General features: G+C 40.3%; 1 protein-coding gene across 2 annotated transcripts in view; it reads right to left on the reverse strand.

Moving 5' to 3' along the window:
* Positions 1 to 731: 731 nt before the first annotated feature.
* The window catches only part of PICALM (phosphatidylinositol binding clathrin assembly protein), a 38,122-nt gene continuing 13,785 nt past the window's right edge, over positions 732 to 25,068 (reverse strand). The window contains exons 12-20 of one of the 2 annotated variants that reach the window (XM_008936864.1): positions 25,033 to 25,067; positions 20,124 to 20,273; positions 15,667 to 15,774; positions 14,672 to 14,803; positions 14,552 to 14,582; positions 13,594 to 13,693; positions 9,943 to 10,002; positions 7,663 to 7,767; positions 732 to 811 (exon numbers count right to left, since the gene is read on the reverse strand). In XM_008936864.1, coding sequence (XP_008935112.1) covers positions 797 to 811; positions 7,663 to 7,767; positions 9,943 to 10,002; positions 13,594 to 13,693; positions 14,552 to 14,582; positions 14,672 to 14,803; positions 15,667 to 15,774; positions 20,124 to 20,273; positions 25,033 to 25,067 — 736 coding nt within the window. In that variant the 3' untranslated portion in view covers positions 732 to 796. Of the gene's footprint in view, positions 812 to 1,762; positions 1,856 to 7,662; positions 7,768 to 9,942; positions 10,003 to 12,049; positions 12,074 to 13,593; positions 13,694 to 14,551; positions 14,583 to 14,671; positions 14,804 to 15,666; positions 15,775 to 20,123; positions 20,274 to 25,032; position 25,068 lie in introns of those variants that run through there. The other variant, XM_008936865.1, reaches the window with a different exon arrangement.

The following is a 25,068-nucleotide window of genomic DNA, read 5'->3' on the forward strand; positions in this document are numbered from 1 at the left end:
AGTCAGTTAACTGTTCCCTTGCAAAATCCTAGGCACAGAATTGACTATAAGGATTAACGCATTTTACAGCTCTCCTCTAATTCCCACTTATACTGAGAATTATTAGATTCAGACCTTTAAAATATTTAGTGCTCTGTATTGTCAGCTGAAAAGCATTCTGAATCAGATTCATTCTTTGTGGATAAAAATCAGACATACTGTATACACCCATACTCATTTTCATAAGGAGTTTTTTGATACAATATTAATGTTAAATTGATAATCATAAATAAATACAAACAATAATACATAAGGAATGTCTACTGCAAACTGAATATATAATTTTTAAAAAAAGTTAATTCCCATTACTGCTGTGCCTACATTTGTGAGGACTGAAGAAAAGGTAACTGCAGAATTAAGAGTTAGGATTTGAGCCTCCCCTGCCCAAAGTCTTGTTGTGAGTTACGGTAAAGGACCCACCCCTGTTCCAGACAGCAATTCCAAACACCAATCTCAATTTCCAGAACAAAGGCTTCTCTTCGGATGCTACCAATTACAGGTGTTACTAGGAGCTGAAAGGATCGACCTGTTAGTCACCAGGACAAGAAATACATCTCAGTCTTAATTCATGGCAATTCTTGGCTTCGTATTCTGTCTCGACATTTTCTTATGGAGTCGTCCCAGGTTCCTTCATCATTTCACTGCATCACTTAATGGAAGAGGAGAGTTTGGGAGACTGGAGTTCGTTTTTTCCTGGAAGTGGGGGTTTCTGGTGAGCACATTTTGGAAACGTTCCTTTCTCTTCCATCTCACGCAGTTACATAAACTGAATCTGGGAAGATTAAAAAACCACCATGTTAAGGAGGACTTTGCTATAAACCTGTGTTTTCTTCAAAAATTTCCGTTTTTCAAATGCCCAAGGTACTCCAAGACTGAAGTTTTGAACAAAAATTAAAATTTCACAAGATCACGGCCAGAAAACAACCAAAAGCCATCAGGATGTTCGTCCGAGTGCCTCGGCCTGTGGAACATCTCCCATCACTCAGCTGCCTTCCCAACCGCCACTCCCCCCCCAGCGCCGCCACCAAGGGCGGGGTACAGCCCAACAGCACCACAGAGAGAGCCCAAGGCGGCGTCTCCTGCCGAACCAGAGGAAGCACACAGGAAAGCAGCCGCTCTGTGCAGTAAAGCCTACTCTTCTTTTACACTGGGGCTCTTTCTTCACACGAGGTATGCTTGGATTTCTTTGTGCCTGCACTCACTTTAGTCTTTAACTGCTGCCCACCCCAGCTAATGACAAAGAACTCCAGCGCACGTCTGCACCAGCACTTAGCCCTGGCACGCCCGAAGCGAGCACCTCCCCCTGCGCAAGGGCGAGCGACCAGGCCAGGGCACAAGCAGCCTGCCAGCGGCACGTGGGTCTTGCCTGCCAACCACCAGCCCTGGACACTGTCCTGAACACATGGTAAGCACCAGGCAGTACCAGTCCCCTCTCCCCAACTCCAGCAAGGACCGTGTGCCGTCTTCTGCAGTTCAGGAGGGAACTACCAAATTTTGTTTCCAATGGACTGAAGCAAAATGACTTGGTCAGGCCTTCAAATCACTGCAAGTAAGTACATCAAGTTTCCAAATCACTTCCACAATGCTTCCAACTCAACATGACTCGCTTTTATTTTCTTCAGAAACAGTTCTAGTCACCTTAAAACCTGAATTAGAGCTTTTATTTTGTTTTATATCACAAAAACCAGCATCTCCCAGAGTAATGGACAATACCTAAGTTGTTCTACAAGAAATCCTGGAGAGAGAGCTCTGCAAAGGGATCCTTTCCTGAGGCTCTGTGAGGACTCTGACTGGAAGGGCTGGATGCTGCAGACAGCTAGTAGGAAAGACGACAGAGAAAGGGAAAGAAAAAGAAAAAAGGTCTCAGAATGACAGAATATGAAAGTTGAACGTGTAATGAAAGGACAAAGGGAGGTTAAGAGGCAAACTTGGCAGAAATCAACTATTAAAACAAGGTGTTCAGTCATATGGACACTGAAAGCCTCTCCCAATGGTCAGTGTAAGGCAGCAACAAGCTGAGCAGGACCCTCCAGAAAGAAAACTTCAACTGGCATTTGCCAAGTAAGGAGATATCCTCACACTCTCACAGCAACTTTCTTCAAAAGAAGATACAAAAGGTTAAGGCTGCGTCCTGTGAAACAGGTTAGTGCTCTCCTTGCTTTACTCGCAGGGGGAGATGAGACTGGGGGGTCTGGCCAGAGCATGGCAGCTTTCCAGATACCTTCTCCAGAAGCAGCAGCTTTCAGCATCTCTTCCTCTCAAAATAGGATGTGTATAAAAAGAGGCTGGAGAGCAGACAAGGGATTATTGTCAATTTGAGGACTAGAAAGAGAACTTGGGATGTACTCAGGGCGGGAAAGGGGGAAGAGGAGAGCTTGTCAACTGCTGCCATTTTAGGTGGGAATTTAAGACTGAGACCAGTAGTCTATACTTAGAAAAATCACATCCTATAGCCATGTAATTAAAGCAGCACACTACAAATCCAGCCATATAAAGCACATAATTTACAAGTGGGCAATACTGGCATTCCAGCTGCTGCTGCTGGAAGGGACAGATAATCTGCAGGCTGTAATTGCAGGAGTATCTGTTGTCCGTTTGTTTTTTTTAGCTCTATTCCTTTTTTTTTTTTTTTTTTTTAGTGTTTTCCCAGTTATAAATGGTGCTTTATTAAATTCTATTTGCTCTCTTCCCTCATGGCACTTGCAGGTTTTTGCAGTTACAAATAAAAACAGTCAACTTTCTCTGATTCAGGTTCCATCACTTGAACAGTTTACTCATAACTGAGTCACAAATTGCCAGTGCATACTTGCACTTCACACCCATTGCAAAAAAACAGTCTGAAGACATTTTTCCTTTGGAAACACTGAATGTCTGCCAATCTGCCATAACAGGGAATGTGCTTATGGGAACTGACGTGCAGAAGTGCCCAGAGTGTAAATATTGCCATTGCAAATGCAAATTTCTCACATTAATGTCTATCTCTGAAACCATGCTGGGAGGAGTTTTTCCAGGATCAGTACTCTCTATCTGGGTTGGAATCTTCATCTCCGCTCCCAACGGGGCACTTGGATCCAGTCCCCATAAACAGATTATGGAAGAGTCATGAGACAGAATGAGAAGTGCTTGAGAAGCAATTTCAGGATGTTGGAAGTTCCGCTTTTAAGCTTGGTTCTTCCTTGTGGAAAGCCATAGCTCACACCCCCCACCACTCTCCAGGATTTGAGCCAGATGACTGATAAAGGCCAGCAGAGTCAGAACTTCAGTAAGGTGTGCCTGCTGAGACTTCATTTCATGAGATGTTCTCCTCCTCATGGTCAAATGGCTTCCAGTCACATAGTATAAGTCCTGTTAAATTGAGTTGGCAAATCTCCAACTGATATCAAGTCCAATGTAATGTCTCAGTTTGAAAGCAGTGTGGAAGACTGGCAGGTTTGGAGCTCTGTCATTTGTGCAACATCAGCTTATAACCAAGAACAGAAATGAAATTTTAGGAAGCTGTTCAGGTTAAATACTGGGGAAAAAAAACCCAGTGCTGCTCCCTAGATGCCACAGCCAAATTGAGACAAGACAGCACCTTACAGTAAATACGTATTTTAACAAGATTCCTCCAATTATTAAAAAGGAGGCATAAAATAATGCTTGAGGCACAGCCGGACAGTTTCCTACATTGCATCTACCCAGAATAACTTCTGAATGTATCTGAACACCAGAAGCTACCTTGGCAGTTTCTAAGCAGAAGCATTTAAAAGTACAGCACCAGCTAGCAGCTTCTCTGAGGTAACACACCAGGAACTGTGGATTCAGCCTCTTGCCACCCAGCGCTTGTGTGCTCTGAAACAACATTCTGGGCTGGCTCAGACCCACAGCTCAGTCTCACCTCCAGCAGCAGTGGGCACCTCTCGCTGCCTCCACCAAGGACAAGAACTCCCTGGAGTCACAGTAACGCCCAACAGCCCATCCCCAGCGAGTGCTGTGCTCATGCCCATCATGAGCTAGATACTGGATTCCCATTAAACAACTCTGCCAAGCTGGTTTAGCTTATGTTTTAGGATTAATGTGCCAAAATAAACACCTGTAAAGTCTGCTTTCTGGCACAAGTCTGTCCTGCACATCACACTTCTAGTTTCCCCCCCATCCCTAAAAAAGGCCCTCAACTAACCAAACTAAAAAACAAGCCCAAGACCCCAAACATCCCTTCCCCCAACTTACTCATTTGGACATTTACCTGTTCTTCACCATCACCAGGCAGTCCCTCCCTACTGACGTCTTAAAGCTTTCACCACCCAGAACATCTGACCCTGAAAGGGGTGCCCCTGGTCTGCCAGCGCTGCACGATTCCTGTGGCCACGGCGGTCTGGCCTCTGGCGGGGGCGAGCGCCCCAGCGCGGCTCTCGTGCGCTACAATGCCCACGTACACCCCAGCTAACTGCCCACCAGGCCCACCTGGCTCCCCTGAACTCTTCTGCATCTGCTGCAGTGTCACATGGGCTACTCTTCCACCTTGTTTGGACCACTGCTGCAGCCTGTCCCTTCCTTGTGCACACACACTCACACCCACCAGCTAAAATTTAATCCAACAACTCGGACCATTCTCACTGTTCTAGGTATCACTATGTAAAATTTTTGCAATAAGGAGAGCCTAATGTTTTATCATAACGAAAACTATTCTTTGTCAAGCAGACAGACCTTAATGTAAGAGAAGTGATTTCAGAGAAAAAGGTACGTACCAGTTTCTTTTAAAACTACAAATATCTCCTGCACCTAGATTTTCAAAGATGCAACTGTTCTAGTCTCATTCTCAATTGTTTCAAAGTTTTTTGCCCTTAAAACCCCCCCAAATACTCTTGCTCTTGTTAGCAAAAATTAGAAAAAAGTTGCAAGCATGTAAACAGGACACTTGAAAGAGAGGAAAAATAGGTATGCCTAGAGGTAGGAAAAATACAGCCAAGACTAATCCTTAATAGCATCAAGTTAGGAACACCAGTTTGAATTATAAAGAAACGGGACAACATCAGGATGCCTATTTTACCAGTCTGTACACAAAGCAGAAGTTCCCAACGTGCTACAACTTGGCGATATGATTTTTCAGCAACAACTTTGTATCTGCCATTAGGCTTTTAAGCACCTTCAAGTTTCTTTACTGTAGACAGCAACCAAGCTCTATCAGCAGACTAGAGTGAAGGGGTAGAAGCTGGTGCCTTACACCTAACTGTGACTAACTGTTTAGTTTTTGGCAATGATGACACCATGAACAACACTCATATTAGAATGGTGTTTAGAGTGATCCGTGTGGGATGTGGGCAGCTTGAGTTGTGTGCCTTTCAGATAATCATTACTCATTCTTCCAGAGCTCCTTACTTACCCTAGGAACACACATTTTTATTTTTTTTTTATTTTTCTCTCTCTGTTTCTGACACAACAGGAGCACGAGCTAAACCTAAACGGACAAAACTGCTCTCCAAAGAGCCTCCAGACTAAGCCCCCAGGAAGTGCAGTGTGGGGACACTGCAGCCCTGCTCTGTGGCTGTGCGTCAGCACAGGCCTCTGCCGTGCACGGGGAAGCGGCTCACGCAGCCTCTGCATCACCCCAGCAGCTTTACTGATGTCAGGACTCTGAGAAGACCTGCAAGCAACATAGACTGTGTCTCTCCGGGAAAACCCTTTCTGGTCACACAGCAAGGGCTGGCTCAGAGGCTGTGTCTTCTACCAAATGAATTCTCACAGGAGCCAAACATGCTGTCAGGTAAGCACAATAAATATAGCTCCACACACCTCACTTGTGACTAATTCCTCTTTCTCCTGCTATGACAGCCAGCTGGAAATCAACCTAGACCAAGCCCTGCAATGTCAAATGAAGCAGAAAGGCTCACTTAGCTATTTACACCTACCGACTTCTCTGTAACTGGGTTAGGCAGGTAGGCAGATTTAAGGGACATTTCAAAATTGATGTTTTGGGAACTGCAGAAAACTCATATCCTTGAGAATCCTTTAATTTGTTCTTCCAGAAGTATCATAAACACATTTTCCCCCTTTGAAATAGTATGAAATCCATGTGAAAAATACCAAATCACTTGGTCTTAAGTGACAGTGAATGTGCAAAGGAGCTCTCAGAAGTCTAAGAGAAAGTCAACTGAAAACTGCATTTCTAGCTAAAGAAATCTAAAAGCATTTTAGATAAAGCCTTTATCTAAATGAAGACAGTGGACATACTGCCCACTGGCAGCACACAGCAAAGCTTCTCCTGTTAAAATGATCAGATTCAGGCACTGGAAAAGGTTTGAGGCTCTTTTCCCTTCCAACCTACTGCTGAATTCTCTTCCCTCCATGCTCTAGTCCCAAAGCCCACACCTGCAGCAATGTACAGAAGTTATACATGCATATTCTCAAACAGTCACACATAGACAGAGCTCTTTATAGCAAGACCAAAACACAGTCCCAATATATCACATTTTTCTCATAGAGTCACGATGTACATGAATTTTGACACAAGCATTTAACTAGTAAAACTGCAACATGAATACTGGAGTTCCAATCTGCCAGCTAAACTTGGCTCCTCCTCTACTGTTTACAAACACAACAAAGTCTTAATCTCAATTTTTTTCTGAAAACAGTAGCAAGGTGTTCAAGGTTGTGCATTCCCCCTCCCTCCTACTGTTTTTTTAAATTTCCTCCTACCGCAAGAAACTATTTTCAGATGGCTTTGGGTTAAAAAAAAAAAAAGTGAGTTCAGATGGAAACTGCCGGTGACAGAAGCTTGCAAACCAAGCAATAAAAGGTAGATGTTTAACTCCAGTACTGACAAAAGTCAGCTCTTCCCAGTGTGCATCAGAGTAACAGCCCAGCATGCTCTGTCATTCTGGTGTGTCAGGGAATGAATCTATACACAACCTACGATGAGAAGCAGACCAGCAGGAAGAGTAAGGAGCACTTCATTTAACTAACACCTTACTCAACAGGGAACGGCCGGGCGGGTCGGTGTAGCGACTGAGTATCTTTCACTGTGCTGTAAACGCTGCGCTCTGCCAGAACATGGAGGAATACTGAGACCTTTGGAGATTATGAAGGTTATAAGGAGATGGATGTGCCATGTGACCACACAGTGGTCAGTACTAACACCCAGGTGCTAGGTTGAAGTTTCACCAGGTTTGACACCACGTTCTTCTCAAACCCATCTATAGCATTCACAGACTTAACCCAGTTTCTGCCCTGCATATCCAAGCAGGCAGCTTACCCTTAAAGTTTACAGCTACTGCCAGCCTTGGTGACTTTGTACTCTAAGGCACACTTTGGTCAAGCAGCAGAGAAGATGAGCTTTGGGGAAGAATACTGTCTTCAGCAAGCAGCACAGGCATCAACTACTCTTCCTTCACACTGAAGTGTTGAGGATAATCTCAGTCACGTTAATAAAATTAATTCCACGCCTTAAAACACCTTCCTCTTTGCTTCTGTAAACCAAACTTGATGCTTCCAACCTGGATACAAGAAGCTAGGAAACAATCCCTACATGACCTACAGGACTTACGCAACACATTTGTCCAACACAGAAAATATTAAAACACTTCTGAAGAAGCTGACCCCTCTGTAACCTGTTCCCCAGCACCAACAGTTTGGAGCATTACGCACCTGTGCTCCTGGTACAGGGCCAAAAGGGTTTGGTGGTCTCATGACTGGCTGACTGTATATCAAAGTTGGCTGTGTCATTACTGGTATTCCTCCCATCTGCGATGGCTGAAAAAAATCCAGAGAGCATCAAGTCACACACAGCATTAAAATACTGCAAGTATTTGAGGAGAGAAAGGAAAATGGTAAATGGGTGAAATGTCTTATTCATATTTGACATATGCAATCATGTAAGATCTTTCTACAATCTTCTACAAATAAAGGTTACTAGAAGGAACATTTAAGCCTCTTGGAATCATAGAATGTTTGGGTTGGAAGGGACCTCCAAAAGGTCATCCAGTCCAACCCTCCTGCTATAAGCAAGGATATCATGCCTCTTCAAGGAATACTCCCAGTAACAACTGAGTCCATTTAATCTCTTTCTGCAAAGACCTCTAAACCTAAAATACCTGTAGAAGCACAAACCTTTGTGCTGGTTCTCTTGCTCCCAAACTGAGGTCTGACAACACTTCCCTGTCTGCCTTCAAAGACACAAGAACCATTTTACAGATACCAATGCAGAGCTGGGAGAGTTCAAGAAATGAGAGATGTATGTACAACTAGTGTTAAGCCATTACACAATCTAAGTCTTAAGTGTTACTGACACCCTGGCAGACGCAAATAAAGAGTTTAACATGTTAATGGTCTTAGAAGTCAGATTTAATTTATTTTATGGAGACACCCAACTCTAGAGATGCTTTTGGGACTTCCCTCAGGCTTGGGTTGACACCCAGCAGCAGCTGATACTCAGCTTTCTACTGAAGCAATCCCCATTCCAAGCAGGTTTTCCTTGACTATTTCTGGTGCTTCTCCTATCATGCCAACCAGCTGTTTGGGCAGCCACCCATTCAGGAAACTGACCCTGATGAAAACACTCTATAAAAGAAGTTAAAAATAAGTGTGAAGCAATGAAGCAACCAGGGAATGGTAAGGTACTAATGAAACTATGTTTCCCAGTATGAAAGCCTGTTGCTACTGGACTGCCACTTAGAAATATCTATGCGCAGAACTGTGGTACCTACTACAGCTTTTAGGAGAAATTAAACATAAGGGTTGCAAAACAGGTCAGCATTTCAGAGAATCCAAGCAGAAAACGTCCTGAATGAAGTTGGGATGAGCCAGGACCATGTTCAGGATGTGTTATCAAGCCTACTGGTGATCCTGCAGCAGCCCACCACCCCCATCTCTCAGTCATCACAGGCTCTGGGGCACCTGACAGCAACCCTGGAGCACGGAGCTGTGGCTCCGCTTAACACAGGCATCTAAATCCTGTGATGGAAGCTGCTTAACCAAACAGGCCAGGTTGCTTCCTGCACACTGACTACCTCACCCTCCCCAGCTCCTGAACCTGAGAAAATGTTTCTGGTACCCTCAGTGCAAAGTTGCGCGGATCAAGTTTGAATCAACACTAAAGGTCGTTTAACCCCAACAACTGTGCACAGAAGAGACAGAAGACAGGAGGTCTTGGATGGGTAATGAGGAACGTGATACTCTCCTAAAAAGACTCTTAAAAACACCACTGGCCACTTTTGCAGTTCAATTACTGAGTACAGAAGTCAAAAATAACCTAATTTGATTATGTGATGAAGCATTTAGGTTATTTTGATTATACTAATCTGTGAGCCACTTAACAGAATAACTGTTCTAAGGAAGTTCTCTTCCCTTTTATTCACCCAGCAAAGCTGTCCTATGTCAAAACTGTACTAATAAATGAGAATTTAGGCTTATTATTTCAGAAATTTAAAAATTTGAAACAGGAACAATAATCTGAACAACTTTTTGCAGGAACAAGCAGCAAGGTCAGTTTTATGGCCAAAGCCCTCCAGCAGTGGTGTGCCACTAAGATCCAACTCAGGCAGTGTCACAAATCTGCAGCTCTGCAGCATCGATCGTTACAGACACACCTTTAGCTGGGGTTGAGATCAAGTATTTAAGGAAGGTTTCCTTCCACCAATAATACATTTGTTGTGAAGGCAGCTATACTTGCAAGGCATGCCTAATGTTACACCAGTAAAGCCCACCAAGAATAGATACCGTGTTAATTTAAAATATTTTATGAAAAATTAAGGTGAGAAAGGGGCAGATTTAACTGCAGACAAAACCCACTGGAGTAGCTCAGACAAGTCAGTAGGACATGAAACTCAGTCTTCAGTCAAGCAGTCCAGAAAAACAACTGTTCCCAAACTATAAGCAATCAAACGATACAGCAGGATCCGACTTTGGCATTGCAGGAGTTCCACTCACCATCCCATAGCCCATCATCCCTGTTGGCGTTGTGGCAGGGTAAGCCATGACCGGTGGTGCCTGGGGTGGAAAACAGTGGAGAAGTGAGAGAAGAGACCAGCTGCATGCTGGCAGGCATTGCTGCCTATGGGCCAACTGCAGCACTTAGCTTGTCATGAATATGGCAGAGAATAAACAGCATCTGCAGTCCTGTGTGTATCCAAATTATTTCAGATGGGATACAAAACCTAAGCTAAATTTTCCAGGTGATGCTGGCAAATCTGCAACTATGTATTTGCTTTTAGCCTGCTAGTATTCTGGCTGACTAAAAAGCAAGCTACTCTCTCTCAGCATCCTGTTTAGAGACCACAGTATGAGCCACAAAGAAGTTTGAGAGAAAATATTTGGGGATCTGAAGCATCTGTTTAATCCCATGAAGTATATACTTATATTTCAGTATATACTTGCATTTCAATATCAAAAGTAATGGTGCACAAGGATGTTGAGAATTTTGCTGACTGAAAGACCAATGACCATTGCTTCTGCTGACACTACAGGAATTCTCTCCTCTGTAATCTCGTAGATGTACATGCTATGGTGGATTGTCCTGCCACACTTCAACAGGAATTCTGCTCTAACGTGAAAATCCAGCCCGCACTCCCTCACTCATCCACTTTGCACAGGGGATCTGAACAGGTTAAAAGTCCTCTTTGCAGATATGCTTATATTACTCCTAACATAAGTTAACTTCTATGAAGGTTACAGTAAGACTGCTGTCAGTCAAAACCAGGGGTGAAGCTATGTTTTGTAAATGGCTTGGCAACAGATACGTAGAAAAACAGCTGATAACTCTTAGAATTAAAAATCTATTAAAGACAGTTCTTCCTATCTCAACCATATTCTTCATCCTACATTTTCGTTATCCACTTCCTAAATTAGTATTAACTTTTACAAGGGCAAGAATATTGTGTTTGTTTTGTTTGGTTTTTCTTTAAGACTATAATTTGGTGCTTATAAATATTCAGAAAACCTGCTGCCTATCCACTCAACCTCCTGTTAGTCTCTCCTTTAACAAAGAAACAAGCTCATTTTCATGCTCTAACTGTGTGGATTACTACTCTTGACAAGACAGAGATCATATGCATTTCTTGGTACATATTATTATTGATACAGATAAGATGGAAGTGACAGAATATTAGTAAATTTAAATTAGACAAATTGTATCATCAAGAATAGGAGTTCAGCAAAGCTGCTTCTGAATTCAGTTCTAAGGTATCAGCTGCCTTTCACAGAGAGTAGCCAGGGTCACTGACAGTTCAACTGCCATCTGAACAGATTTCCTCCATCTAAATTACCTGCACTGTGTACTAACTGTGCACTTCACACAGCTGGCAAAGCTATCCTGAAAATTCCTTCTGTTCTGTTTTGCTTCTGTACGCACACCTATGCACACACAGACATGCTGACTAAATTTATTTTTGAGTGCTCAAGTATGGACCTACTGTCCTTTAGTCAGAGGTACCCTGCAATAAAAACAGAACACAGGGAAAGACCAATATAACTGTTGGCATAAAAATCCTTTGAAATGGAAGACTACATTCCTCAGAGAGCAAACACAGGTTGTTGCTTGCCCTTTCTAAACTATCAGTATGGATTTTCTTTTTTTTTTTTTTTTTCAGTATAAGCATTAATGACATATTGGTCTCTCCCCACTGAGAAAAAGAAAAAAAAAACAGCTCTACCATAAATGTGGATAAAGTGCCAAGTGTAACAGAAGCCCGTGAGGTTTCATGCAGTTATTCAAACACAAACATTTTTATCTTCATTCAAAATTCACTAAGTGCATTGAAGGCAGCACAGACACACACCCCAGCTCTCTGGCAGCAAATGGTACAGTTTAAAGCAAGGAAAAATAATCTCGGTATTTCCCATGCCATCATTCGAGTCAAGAGCCTGCAGACCACCTATGAAGTTCATGTATGCTAGGAAAAGCTCAATTTTTGGCACACCAAGGATTTTCAAATGAGAAATGTGTAAATAGCGAGGAAGGTTATGAGATTCTGCAACAGCAGTGGTTAATATCAGCATGCCAGTCGATTGCAAAAAGGCTGTGGGTTGTTTCACTTACGTATTGTGGAAAATGCATGCCATTCTGTATTTCCCAGGAAGAACAATTACATAATGCAATAACACTGGATTAGAAGCAAATACTTACATAATGGAATATACACAGATAGCATTTTAGTTTACAAATACATTAAATGTTTACCCCAACACGTTCTTGCAATTCAAGTCATTTATGGAGACAACACATACACCTGTGATACTGTCACTGTTAGTAGGTTTGTAATTGTTTGGCACAGTCCACTTATTTGGTATATGCCTTTTTTCCAAAGATGAGAATGCCTCATTTTCTAAAGCATATTTATTTAGCAAGCAGCAGCAAGTCCACAATAAATAGACCAACACAGGAAGACAAACTTTTTTTTACCCCTAGACTATTTCTGTTTCAAGATTTTTACATTAATAGAACAGTTTCACAGGAAGAGAAGTGTCTCAACAGTATGTCTCAATAATAAAGGCTGTTGAATGTAATGACTTGTCACAAGAAGATGTATATACAAGACATGAGTTATTAAACAGATTCAAGCACACAAGTAAACTCAAACCACACGTCATTAAAGCAAGTGAGTAGCTACAGTTTCTTCAAAATCGACACACCTTCCAATACCATCCACAAGTATTTCTCCCTCTATAAATGTGGTGAGTTGGTAAGGGCCACCCAGGAGGGGAGAGGTGATGGATCCAGAGGGACAAGCTCTCTCTTTCCAGATCTACAACACTGTACTATTACACTGCAGGTTCAACCTTCCCAAGTCAGTCAGACACAATAAATCCCTGGGGTGGTTTGTCACCTGTTCTGTCCATGTCCAGTTCCCCAGGTCATTGGTGAAAGGTAGAGTAGGATTCACATGCAAAAATGTTCTGTCAGCATTGTGAAAACTACTCATGTAAATCCTTAAGCTCTTTTTTGGATGTGTAATTAAGTGCCCTTGCTTTATACACCACCCGCAAATCCCTGCCAATGCTACCTGCTACAACAGACACTATGAAGTTGCTATCTAAAATGAACATACCATTAAAAACAACTGCACGCATCGAGGCAGGAAAGCAGCAGTTAAGTACATTGAGACAGCTACAGCCCATATCACTGCACAGGCACCTCTACAAGTATCAAGGGAATCAATCTCTCAGACCGTTCCCACCCCCAGGAGCCAGCCAAGTTGTGGTGTTTCACATACTTGATGTATCAGTGCACCTGAAGAACATATTTTGCACACTTTTACTTTTCTAGACTGCAAAGTCCCCCTGCCCCCCACTGGAATTCAATTTTATGTCCGTTGAGTGAGACATGAAGGCTGCTGGCTTGCCATGAGGGAGGCTGGTCAAACACTACTGAAGCTAGTAAACAAAAACTATTTACTAGAACCAAAACTAGTAGAACCGTGCAGCTAAGAAAAACAAATCCATATCAGCACACATCTCAAACTAACCACTTTTTCTACTAGCCTTTTACTGCAACTATAGATCACTTTCAAATTTGTCTACTACACATCAGACTGCACTGCGAAGTTGCAGGAACTCACTATTTTAAAACAAATAATTGCTTACCAACGTTGGAGCATTCCACGCGGTTGTAGGTGCAATCTTGGGTTGCCAGTTGGAACCACCAGTTAGTTTCTTCTCACCTGGTTGAGTCCAGTTTACATCACTTCAAATAAAAGTTTTTAAAGAATTGTTAGAAAGCATTGGATTTTCTTAAAAAAAACCCAACCAACCAACAAAGGTAAACAGTTTCCTCTTGGAAATGTGACTTCTTTTGTTAGTGAAGAAACTCACTTAGCAAAGAAATTGATAAAATGTCTCATGATAGCTTGTTTTTGCTAGGAAAAGTAAGGTAAGCTGTTCAACGTGAGCCACCTCAGCTTCATCTAATCTCAGTCAAGTTCCCCAGTACAGGTAAGTTAGTCTAGCTGACTTTTCCTGGGTCAAGATAGTTTAGTTAGGAGCAACTGCATACTGGATTTCTGAATGATTTCAGAGTTGGTGCAGATGGGCCCACTAAGCCTGGAATTTGCTAATCACATTCTCAACTTCACTGCTAGAGCAGATGCTTACTATCCTAGAACACACCTGGCTTCAAACTTCACTGGTCTAAAGGTCAACCACAAGTCAGAGGCTGTAGTTTCACAGTATTTAATACAGCCCTGCACACATTCAGACCACACTAGGTAATTATAAAGATGTGTTAAGATAATCTACTTAAACTGCTAAAACTTCAAAGAAACATTTTGATGAACTCATCTCCTAAACAGATAAAAAGGCTGAAAGGAAACAAGAGTCAGGAGGACATCTTGTCTGTGGTTATCACTGTCGCTACCACTCAGCCTACAGCCACCTTCCCACAGCTTTCAACAATTCATTATAGCTTGCATGAGAAATAAGTGCAATCTCTACCATGCTCTGAAGGGTAGCATTGTACTGTTGCACACAGGTTTGAACCTATACTTCAACAAAATTTTACTAGCAAGAAAATCAAAATACTCAACTTTTGATTAAACATACTCACTTTTTAGTAGTTCCGTTTCCAATTCCCAAATCTGTCACAAAGTAGAAAAAGGTACTATTGAAATTCTGTTCAACTAAAAGAATCAAATAAGCATTCATATGTTAGTGGTTCAATACTTACTGCCTACAAGATTGGCTAAAGATGAATCCAGATCATCTGACACTAATTTGTTAGGTGGTACTTTGGCAACTGGAAGACTCTGGTTTTGAGAGGCCACTGTTGGTTTTAGGAGACCACCTAGTTCATCAAAACCTTGGAATGATAAATAAAAGAAGTGGTTTGATTCACAGGCCTCCTGTAAATGTTACAACATTTGATTATGTAGACAGCAAGTTCAACACAGGGACTAAAATAAAATCAACCTAGTGGTGCTGCCCTATACAAGAAAGACAGAACTTGTTATGCCTCTTGGTAAAGGAGATATTATAGAAAGGAGATTTCTTTTTTCTAGTTTAACGTGCTTGTTTAACCATCCATTTGACATGGAATGGATTCACGACTGCAAAGCAATCAAGATGTAAACCCAAATAAATAGTAAATATCTCAAGTATTTCAATATTATATGTTTGCTTTTATTGGATCACTGGGTTGCCCAAAAAACAAACCAATGTCAAGAGCCCAGTTGTCAAAAGACCAGGGAGCATTTCCTTTCCAGATGCTCAAAAGAACAGCGTACTAACTATGACTACAATCCAAACTAACTGTGTGTGTTTTGGTAATTCATATTTTTCCAAAACAACCTTAACATCGAAAGAGTTAACAGACAAAGAAGTGCCAAAAATGTGTTGCACAGATATATAAGATTAAGACCACACTACAAATACAGACTTAATTTACAGCATGTAAAAATGGAGGCTGTTCACTCTGAGGTTTTAATGCACAAAATATTTAAGTGAAGGAAATCAATGTAAACATTTCAGCAGGGTGCACACAGAAATAGTGTGTAAGGAAAAGAAAACAGGATGAAGGAATGCTGCTTTTGACCTTTTAAAATCAGCTTGCTTTTCTTCAGCTGGAACACTGTCACAGCAGTATGAGTAAATACAGATTAAGAGATTTATACCTCAAGAGTAAAAAGAAGTTAAAGACATATGTCATCTATTTTAGTGTCTTACCACCAGAATCTAGGACAACATTAGAAGATTTGTTTCCAAACACAGACTCAAAGTCAACATTAAGGCTAGCTGATGGCTGTGGTTGAGCAACAGGAGATGGAGTGAACCCTGTGGGGAAAAAGAAAGAAGCTGAATGTTTTTATAAAGCATTTCCCATGAATCCACCTACTTTATGCAAGACTAATCAAATAAATATGTAGATTATTTAAGTATTGCAGTGAGACCAGGAATACCTCACAGGTCCTGATTACACCCTGACACCGAGAAACATGTAAGAGAAAGAGCTGAAAGCAGTTAATTTCAAAGTCCTTACTCCTCCAAATTAAGGTTGTGTCTCAAAAACTGGACAGACAGGCCAAAAAAGACATACATCCTCCCACAGTTGCTAAGTTTCTGGACTAACTATTCTCATCTTCCTTATTCTTTTACCAAACGCTTGCAATAAAACTACTGAGGAAATACTCACCACGCTTCTCCAGGAGAAGACGCTGGCTGGATACAGAATCTGTTTCCAGATCACCCTTTGAAGATTATTCCCTCTGTTTCATATCAGTTGAGCAGTTCTTAAATACAACTGGAGTAAGACCCAAACCATCCCCAGGTGCCTGACTAGTAATGTCTTCCATGACACAGCCTGAATTCTAATTACTTTTATAGCACTTTTAGTTATTTTTGGACACATTTTGCAGGCAACCACGTTCTGTGGAGAACTTGCTAGTAATTATGGTAAGTTACAAGGAGCTGAAGCCAAGTTTCAGCTCCCTCTCCTGTCTGAACTCACTCCATTTGTCTCCTATGTATCTGGAAAGCAGTATTCTCCAAATACACTTTTTTCAATACTGTGAAAAATCTATTGCAGTACAAAGCATTGTGTATGATGCTCAGCAGTATTGCATTGATAGTTCAGTACTATGGAAGTGAATACTAATTTGTTTCTAAAACAGCACTTTTTAATGTTGTATATGATCATGGATGCAAGCATGCATGTGCATCAGCTTGATATTCAGGCAATTACAGAAGTAATTACTACCACATATGAAAAGCACCAAAAAAATGCAATGCCATCTTGAAAATCAGCTCTTCTGGTTTATAACAAATTTTGATGATACAGAGAACAAAGAGAAAAGGATCACAAATACTGCAGCAGTAAAACGTCCTAGTGAGCAGAAATAACTGACAAAGAATATTTCTTGCATTTCATTCAGCTTGCTGTGACACCACCTCATGTCATAGGTAGTTTTCCTGAAATAAGTCATATTTCACCTTAAAAAAATTAATAACTATATGATGATAACTATATCCTTATGCAAAAACTTCACAGAAATTTGGATAGTCCATTCCTTCCTGTTTTTCTTAAAAAAGCATACAAGTCATAACTCCAAAGCATCCACCTCCAAGTATTTAAACAACATACTTTTCATCAAAAACAACTCAAAGGGAACAGCACACAGCAAAACATGGGAAGCAGTAACACGGGAAGAGAGAGGGAGCAAGTAAAAATCAAACCAAAATGAGTATCTTTATGACAAGTATACTGTCAAGTTGTAACAAGCCATTTCAGAGATTCAGAACTGCAGAAAGGAGTTCCTTTGATGGGATGTCCTGCAACTCTTAAACCCATGCCTGTACCTACAGAAAACTCAACTTCCAATAGTTCCTGTTTTTCTTTAGAAAATGGCCTTAAATGAAACAATCTGGCTTTCTTGCTCTCTTATTTTAGGAAGTTTCAAGCTGTATGAAGCTAACAAGATGAGATAAGCCGGAAGGCAAAACAATATGTAAGACTCCTCTGAATCGGCCTCTGTAAAAGATCAAATCCTACTCCCAGGATCAGCCCAGGGCATTTTGTCCAAGGTGGATGTTTTGAAAGATGCAAAGGTCAGTATTTTTCATGGTGTTCCTTCGAGGGAATAAACCAACAAGACCAGACAGAAACAAATCATCCTGCTTTTTGGATATGGATCAAAGGGAACAGTCACATGTCGTATTTAACCTTTCATTAAATGACTCTAATTTGTACTCCAAGACACTAAACCAAAACGTGCCTTTATGGTGTTTCCAAGAACTAACTCCTCCACAAGCCATTTATTGACGGTATTCCTAAACCTTGCATAGCAGCAAGGTTAGCAGTCCCTGTTCAATCTGGTTTAGACAGATTATCACCTGTCACAGCCCACAGCCTGTCGAGCAACTTTTGGGATGGTGTTCCAGATCTAGTATCAGCACTGGAATACTGGACAGGCATCACACAGCTGATCATTACAAATGATTAGCCAGTAATTTCATGCAGCAGACATTTCTTTCTCTTGTTCTGTAGCAAAGCTTTGCAGTAGTGTAGTGCACTGTTTAAAAGTACTGTATCAATAAAAATGCCATAAGCAGCAAGAACATCCCAACCCCTTTAACGTAAAAGCAGTGAGGTAGCGTAAGACGAGAAGATACTTATAACATGCAAGACTTCTCTGTAGTATGTAGCAACATATAAGCTATAAGAGATCCTGAAATGGAGAGATACTCATTTCATGTTTAGACCAGAAGAGCATTTGCTTAGCACAAACAGGAAATTATATACCATTTGTGACAACACACCTAGCACAAACACAAGAATAAAGTTGGAGCTGCTACAGTAACACACCTCTGTAGCCAGTAACACACCTACTACTAGTTCTAGGCACACAGCACATTCAAATTTCTGCATTTGTGGTAGGGCTGCATCCCATTACCTACCTCCAAATAGACCAGCTACAGAAGAAGGCTCATTGCGGAAGTGAGAAGCATTAGGGTAAGCTTGAGGACCACAAAAAGAATCTGATAAGGCATATCACACAAGAGAGGAAGCCAGGAAAGGAGAAGAGGGAGAGTTACAGAAAGAGAACCAAGATATACTGTTTATCTACTATTCAAAAAACTTAATTTCAGGTCAGTCTACAAATCCACATAGACTCTAATCACACACAACTAATGGAATGAAATCAATACACATCAGACACAGTAAACAACGAGTTTACATTTTCTATAACACAAAAGGGAAAGCACAGTTTCAAAACTACAGCTATATTAGGAGAAATAAGTTATTTTTTTTTCCAGCAAATGCCATGTTTTACACCCAAGGAAGAAATGAGTGTAAAAGATTCAAGGCATTTTTCTTATACCTGAAGTATAAGGATACAGCCCAATAGTAGATTCATATTTGGTTGCCACAAAGGGATTTAGTTCAGTAAATGGATTGTAATGATCTAAAGAACCAGAAAGAGTTATTTTAAACCCACATTCACATTACTGTAGCACATTGTGCTACAGCTAAAACTGCCTTTGCATTTCACAGATCAGTCTGTCAGGAGGTTGCACTTTGGTTCTAGATCTACCTGTGGAGAATGTGACACTGAAAGGGAATGCAAGGTATCAATGCCATCCAACTCCAGAGACTTCATGGCTGCTGTGTGATGAATGCTACACAAACCAGTGACTGTCACAAAGACCCACCAGGTTCCTTGTCCACAGCCCTGCACTCCCACAACTTTTTGTATGACTGCAGAACAAACTATACAAAGGGAACAGACCTCACTAGAGTAACAACCCTACTTTAAAGAAGCTGTTTTTCAAGTGATCGTTCTACTTTCACAGGAACCATACAAATTTCACTGGAAGCGTGGGAAAGACTGACTAGCACCACAGGCCAGATTATGACACAGTAGCACCAGCCTGAAGCATGTGTGTACTACTGCCTCACCCTGTTGGTGCAGCACTACTGTCTTGAAACCTACCTTTGCTTAAGAACAGACCTCACAGGCAATTAATTGATTTTTAGTTTATGAAATCTAACTGAATTCTTCGTATTGAAAAGCAATCACAATACTGTGTAGCTGCACCAACAAATTCCAGAAGTATTTCTAATATGACAGCCATGATGAATCACCTCCAAAGTAAGAGTTCAAGTTTTAAAAAAGCGAGTCATTAGTTTACTGACTAGTGGGGAAACAGTTTGAGTACAGCATGCACCAGAATGTTCATGGCTTTACCAAAATTTGGTTTATGCCAACACAGCTGGGAGAAAAACGCTCACTACCAAAACAAAACATATTTAGCCTCTTATGTTTAAAAATAACATTACAACCTGAGAAAAAAAACTAACAGCATTTTCTTTTCGTTCTCAGGCATACATAGTATTTTACTCTAAGATTCCTCAGCATAAGAGACTTTGAGTAAACTTGCACTCAAACTACTGCTTTAACTACAAATGAGTTCTTTTATGCCAGGTGGAATCCCATCAAGGTAGCCAAGCAAGGATTTTGACACCATATCCATGGCACAATTACTAAATCATATTCTAACATAGCACAAATCAGCCCCAAATGACCAACTTTTACTTTCTGAAAGGCCCCACAAATATATTTTAGAAACTGAAATAGCGTTAAATTTTTTAGGAAATAGGAAGTTAGTTTAAAATGGTACTTTACCAACAAACATTTCATGTGTGGGTGTCCTACTGGTGAAAGCAGATACATCAGAAGACACAGACAGATGAGCAGCATCGTTAGTTTTTGTAAGGAAAGGATTTAGATTTGGAATGGCATCATCAACACTATCAACAGTAGCAGAAAAAGGATCTGTTCAGTTCCAGACAGCAAGAGAAAGAAGAAAAGGGAGATCGATTTAGTTACATGCTGCTTCCTAAGTACAGAAGAATAAGAGTTAAGCAGAGTCCAGGAAGTATAGGTTTTCTCCTGTCATCTCTAAAGTTGGCATGATCTAGCTACCTGCTTATTTTTCAAGTTGTCCAGAATGATCTGTTTTCTGCTCAAAAAAAAAAAAATTAGATATTAGCTATACATTTCCTTTTTTGTTTTAAATTAATACCATCTCAGTTTTATAAAATGTGCTATTTCTTGAGTGTGTTTTATACTGAACATTACTGTTTTTCCTCTTTAAACACAATCATTTTACTTTAGTCAGTCATATTCTGACACTTTAACAAATTCTCTGGATCAGAGACTGCCTCTTAGCATAACAAACCCCAGGTGTTATGTGAGGATTTGATGCAATACTATCCCAAGGATAGCTTTAAAATCCCCAACAAACAAAACCAACAGAGCTGTACTCTTCCTTCTTTAAAATGTGTTTATGGATTTTCTTCTTACTGAGCATCATGAAATTTTCGAGAGCTATGACTACACCAAGGCAGCACACAGGACAAAAGTACTTTCCTTACTACCTGGTGCACCAGGAGCAACAAGCTTATTGTGGCTGTGCCATCAGCTGCAAGTAAGCAAAGCCCTGCTCTGCTTTGAGGGACAACAGTCAGCAAGCAGTGACTAGAAAAATGTTTCTTATTAAGAACTGTTAGACTGTATTAATGGATGAAGGAAACAGACCCACATGGAGTCAGTTCTTGAGGTGTATGGGAGAGTTTCAAGGTTTCCTAAGGATGGATACAATAGCCAGCTAAAATACTCCTGTACTCCAGGATCCAACAGATAAACAGGACAGGGAAGGCAGCCACAGCAATTGCTAACAAAAGGAGCCATGGTTTAGCTGTCTAGCTTTGAAGCACATGAATCCTTGATGGAAAACTCAAGAACCCGCTAGTGAGATCAGCAAGAGTTTCATCCAGCCCTGTTTATTTTATCACAGTGCCTAGAACAGCAACTTACTCTTCTCGTCAAAACCAGTACAGAGAAATGTCTGAATAGTAGTCATAGATTTACTGAGTACTTCAGGTTTTGGCCTTTGCTTTTTTTTTTTTTTTAAATCTGGTTAGATTTATTTATCCACAACTTCTGTAAATACTACTGTGATGTGTTCAGCAGCTTCCAAGTCTAAGGTTTTTTCCTCTCCCTGAATCTGACCTCCTGATTCTTAGCTATAAATCCTGCACATCTTGATAGCATGTAGACTTTAGCCACAAGTCCTAAAGAAAATGAAATTTTAAAATCATAAAGCCATTAGTCTTTGCAGGCTTAATACATGCTTTGTTTTCCTGCAAGCTCAAAGTATCTCATTCAGTAAGACCTGACATCTCTCCCAAATCTCTTGGCTACATTTGCAAGAATGCATGAAGTACCTTAAAAAAAAAAAAACCGCTTTTCTGAATCGTTCGGCCATTTTGCAAAATGACAGTATCAAACACTGAATAAAGGGTAAGCAGAATAAGCTAATACAGTATTTGCAGCGTGTAACAGCAATACAAAACTTTGTACTGTCTTATGTACATTTTAGATAGTACTATTACCACCTAATGCACTTGTGGACATGCCAATCAGCCAGTCACCTGAAACCAAGTCCTTGCTTTCAAGTACTGCTTTGAATGCCATTCTAGAAGCTGTAGAACAGATCTGACAATAAAACGGGTCAGATTATCCTTTAATCAGCTCCTGCTTCTTTTTCCTGTTGCTGCTTCACATTCTTCTGAGTCTATTGGTTCTCCTTGTAATTGGAAAAAATCCAAACAGATAGGTCAAACTGATTATATCCACGCTGATACATTTGGTTTTTGAATTTGAGTACAAATTGATAGCTGGCAAATATACCAGACACAGCTGGCTGGCATAGTCTCCAAACAGTCTAAATAAACAGCTCGGATAAAACAATATGAAAGATGCAAAAAAGAATAAAAAAAGTTTTAAATATCTTTTTTGAAACTACTATCCATGGAATTATTTTACACTGGCACTCAACTGGAAAGTTACTACATACTACTTTATTCCCAGATCCCAAGCTTCTGTGTGGAGTTTCATGTGTTTTGCCTAGTAAGACACTGCAATAAAATTTAACGTTATCAAGATTTTCCCAAAAGCTTCATCTGTTCTCAGATTCTTTGCTTGCCTGCCTCATTCTGATTCTAGCCAGCGTGCTCAATCTTGTCCAAGTCTCAAAACCTGTTAATGCTAGTGACAAAGGTAACTGAAAATTAATTGGGTTTGGGCAACTTATATCCTTGCATATTCATATTTTAAAAACTGCTTTCTCTCTGGACAGCAACACGTCCATGTTTCTAAAGCCCAAGTTCATTCCTGAACACACGTGGCATATGTTTGTGTCCACAGAATCTGTATCTTCAGGCTATCACTAGGCACTAATGATTCAGGTGCACTTAAAAAGGCAATTTGAATTTTGAAAAATTCTAGCTGGACAACTTGCAGGTCGAAGTATTCTATGTGAAATAATAAGGACAGTTTTTTCAGTGGCACCTCTTACAGCTTGAAAAAAAGTGAAGTGAAAACATACAATTACAGAATCCACTCTCTAGGAGCTTTTCACCTCGTTACTTTTAATACTTTTGGAAGTTCAAGACAAAAGGCAGCAACTCCAATATAATGCCTTTGTAGCAATTTATCCTTTTGTTTCACACCTAAAAGCTTCTGCATCTTTTTTTTTTTTTAACAGAAACTGATTTTTAGTCCATTGCAACTTGTAGCTGGTGTGCTGCTCTTCTCAAAGTCACCATATACACCAAATACAAATATCATCACATCAGAAAATTACCTAAGGGAGGGATGTCGTGCAGTGGTTAGAGCACAGGACTGGAAATAGTTCAGGTTCCATTCTTGGCTCTGCCACTGACTTGCCGTATGACTTCAGACAAGTCAGTTAATTGCTCAGATTTCCCCATCTGTAAAATGTGGAAAGCACTTCTTATCTACCTCATCTATGTGAAGTGAGTGTTCATGTCTGTAAAGCTGAAGAGATTTTTTTATTTTGTTTTATGAAACCTAACACAAAAATGGTGATCTCAAGAATATTACCCTAAAATGTTAGCAGACAATTCAAAAATCCTCACAGGTAATTAAATCCTAGAAGACTTTTACCAGGAGTAACACAGCATTGAACAAACACAGACTTGGATTTTCAGGCTAAATTTTTACGTTAATAAAGAAATGCTAGATTGTGACGTGACCTTCAAGAGGGTGATAATTTCCCCTTTTATCTCTCACCCATGAAACAAATCAGACAAGCTGTGACAGAAGGTATTTTCCAGAAAGTGAACAAGATGAGTGAAAACATTTTTCTCCATTTCTAACTCTAAGCCTATTAAACACTGAAATTTCTATGCATGACTCAATACACTCCCCACTGCAACTTTCTCAGAAGATCTTTGCTCAGCAAAAAACTAAAGGACAAGTAAGCTACTTTAATTTTCAAAACTGTCACATATATTGGTATTGCCTCTGTCACTCAAAATTGTGTCATTTCCCCTATATATGTGAGAAGATACATAAAACAGAGTACACAGCAAAAAGTAGCTAGGAAAGTAGAAAAAATATAGAGCTTATTATGAAGATAACTGAGAAGATGTTTAGGAAAAGCTGTAGCTCATTAAAAGAAACAGTGCACTAAAACTGCAGAACAGGATTGTTCTGAAGCCTACAAAACTTTCTGAAGAGCAGCTCCAAATTTTTCACATCGTAAAAGAGAGCATTTTTTGCAAGCTTCTGATTTATGAAAAAAAAGTCTTGAAATAGAATTTACTATTTTATTAAGTGTCATTTATGTAGAAAAGTAAAAAGAAACATTTGTAAGAGATTTTTAATCCTCTACCAGTATAATCAACAGTGCAGGCAGGCAACGTGTTACCTGTAACAGAAGTATTCTGGAACATTGCAAAGCAGCACTGAAAAACAGCTTTCAGTAAACAACTAAAAAGTTCTAACGCTCACACGAAACTTGAAGTAACATTCATGACTTTCTGGAACACTCTTGCTTGCCTCCTTGTTTTAAAGGCTTGCCTTTTACCAAAATAATCTAACATCTCATTCAGTCCACCCCAGCAATTGGACAGAACAATAATTTAGGTGTTCTGAACCACAGCTTTTTATTAGTTTGCTTTTGTAGTTAAATGCAATACAGTAAAGAATTGTTTGCAATATTCTCTTGCTCTTTTTGCCTTCTATGCACAGCTGTCAAAACTGCCTCCTTTCAGGCTTCATCCAAGTTCTGCTCTATTATCACCTACAAATTTGATTTAGTATTAGACAAAACCTAAAACGTGTATTAAAAAAGTTCTGTATTTACCTTCCCTTGTAAACAACAGGCTATGTGGCAGACATCTTCACAGAACTGACTTCTTGCAGCTAAGTTTCTGTAGCTTGCTGTGTGACTCTTGAAGACAACCATTATGAGGCTGACAGAGCTGATCAACAATTCAATGAACTTTGCTGCTAAGGACTCCCATATTAAAATTCTTTATCATCATCACATACTGCTACTTTATTTTAATCCATACCTGGATTGGCTTTTTCCACTCCCTTCACCCATTTGTAGTTTGTCTTTGAAAGATCTTTAAAGAAGAAACAGCTCACAGAGCAGGGGTAACATTTACAGGAACGTGGCCATAGTGATTAGAACCTTAATCTGATTCAGAATTCTTACCTCCCCAGGTACTTGCTACTTGTGGAGCAGCAGGAA

This window comes from Merops nubicus, unplaced genomic scaffold (assembly GCF_000691845.1).
Source record: "Merops nubicus isolate BGI_N331 unplaced genomic scaffold, ASM69184v1 scaffold1253, whole genome shotgun sequence".
Lineage (NCBI taxonomy): Eukaryota > Metazoa > Chordata > Aves > Coraciiformes > Meropidae > Merops > Merops nubicus.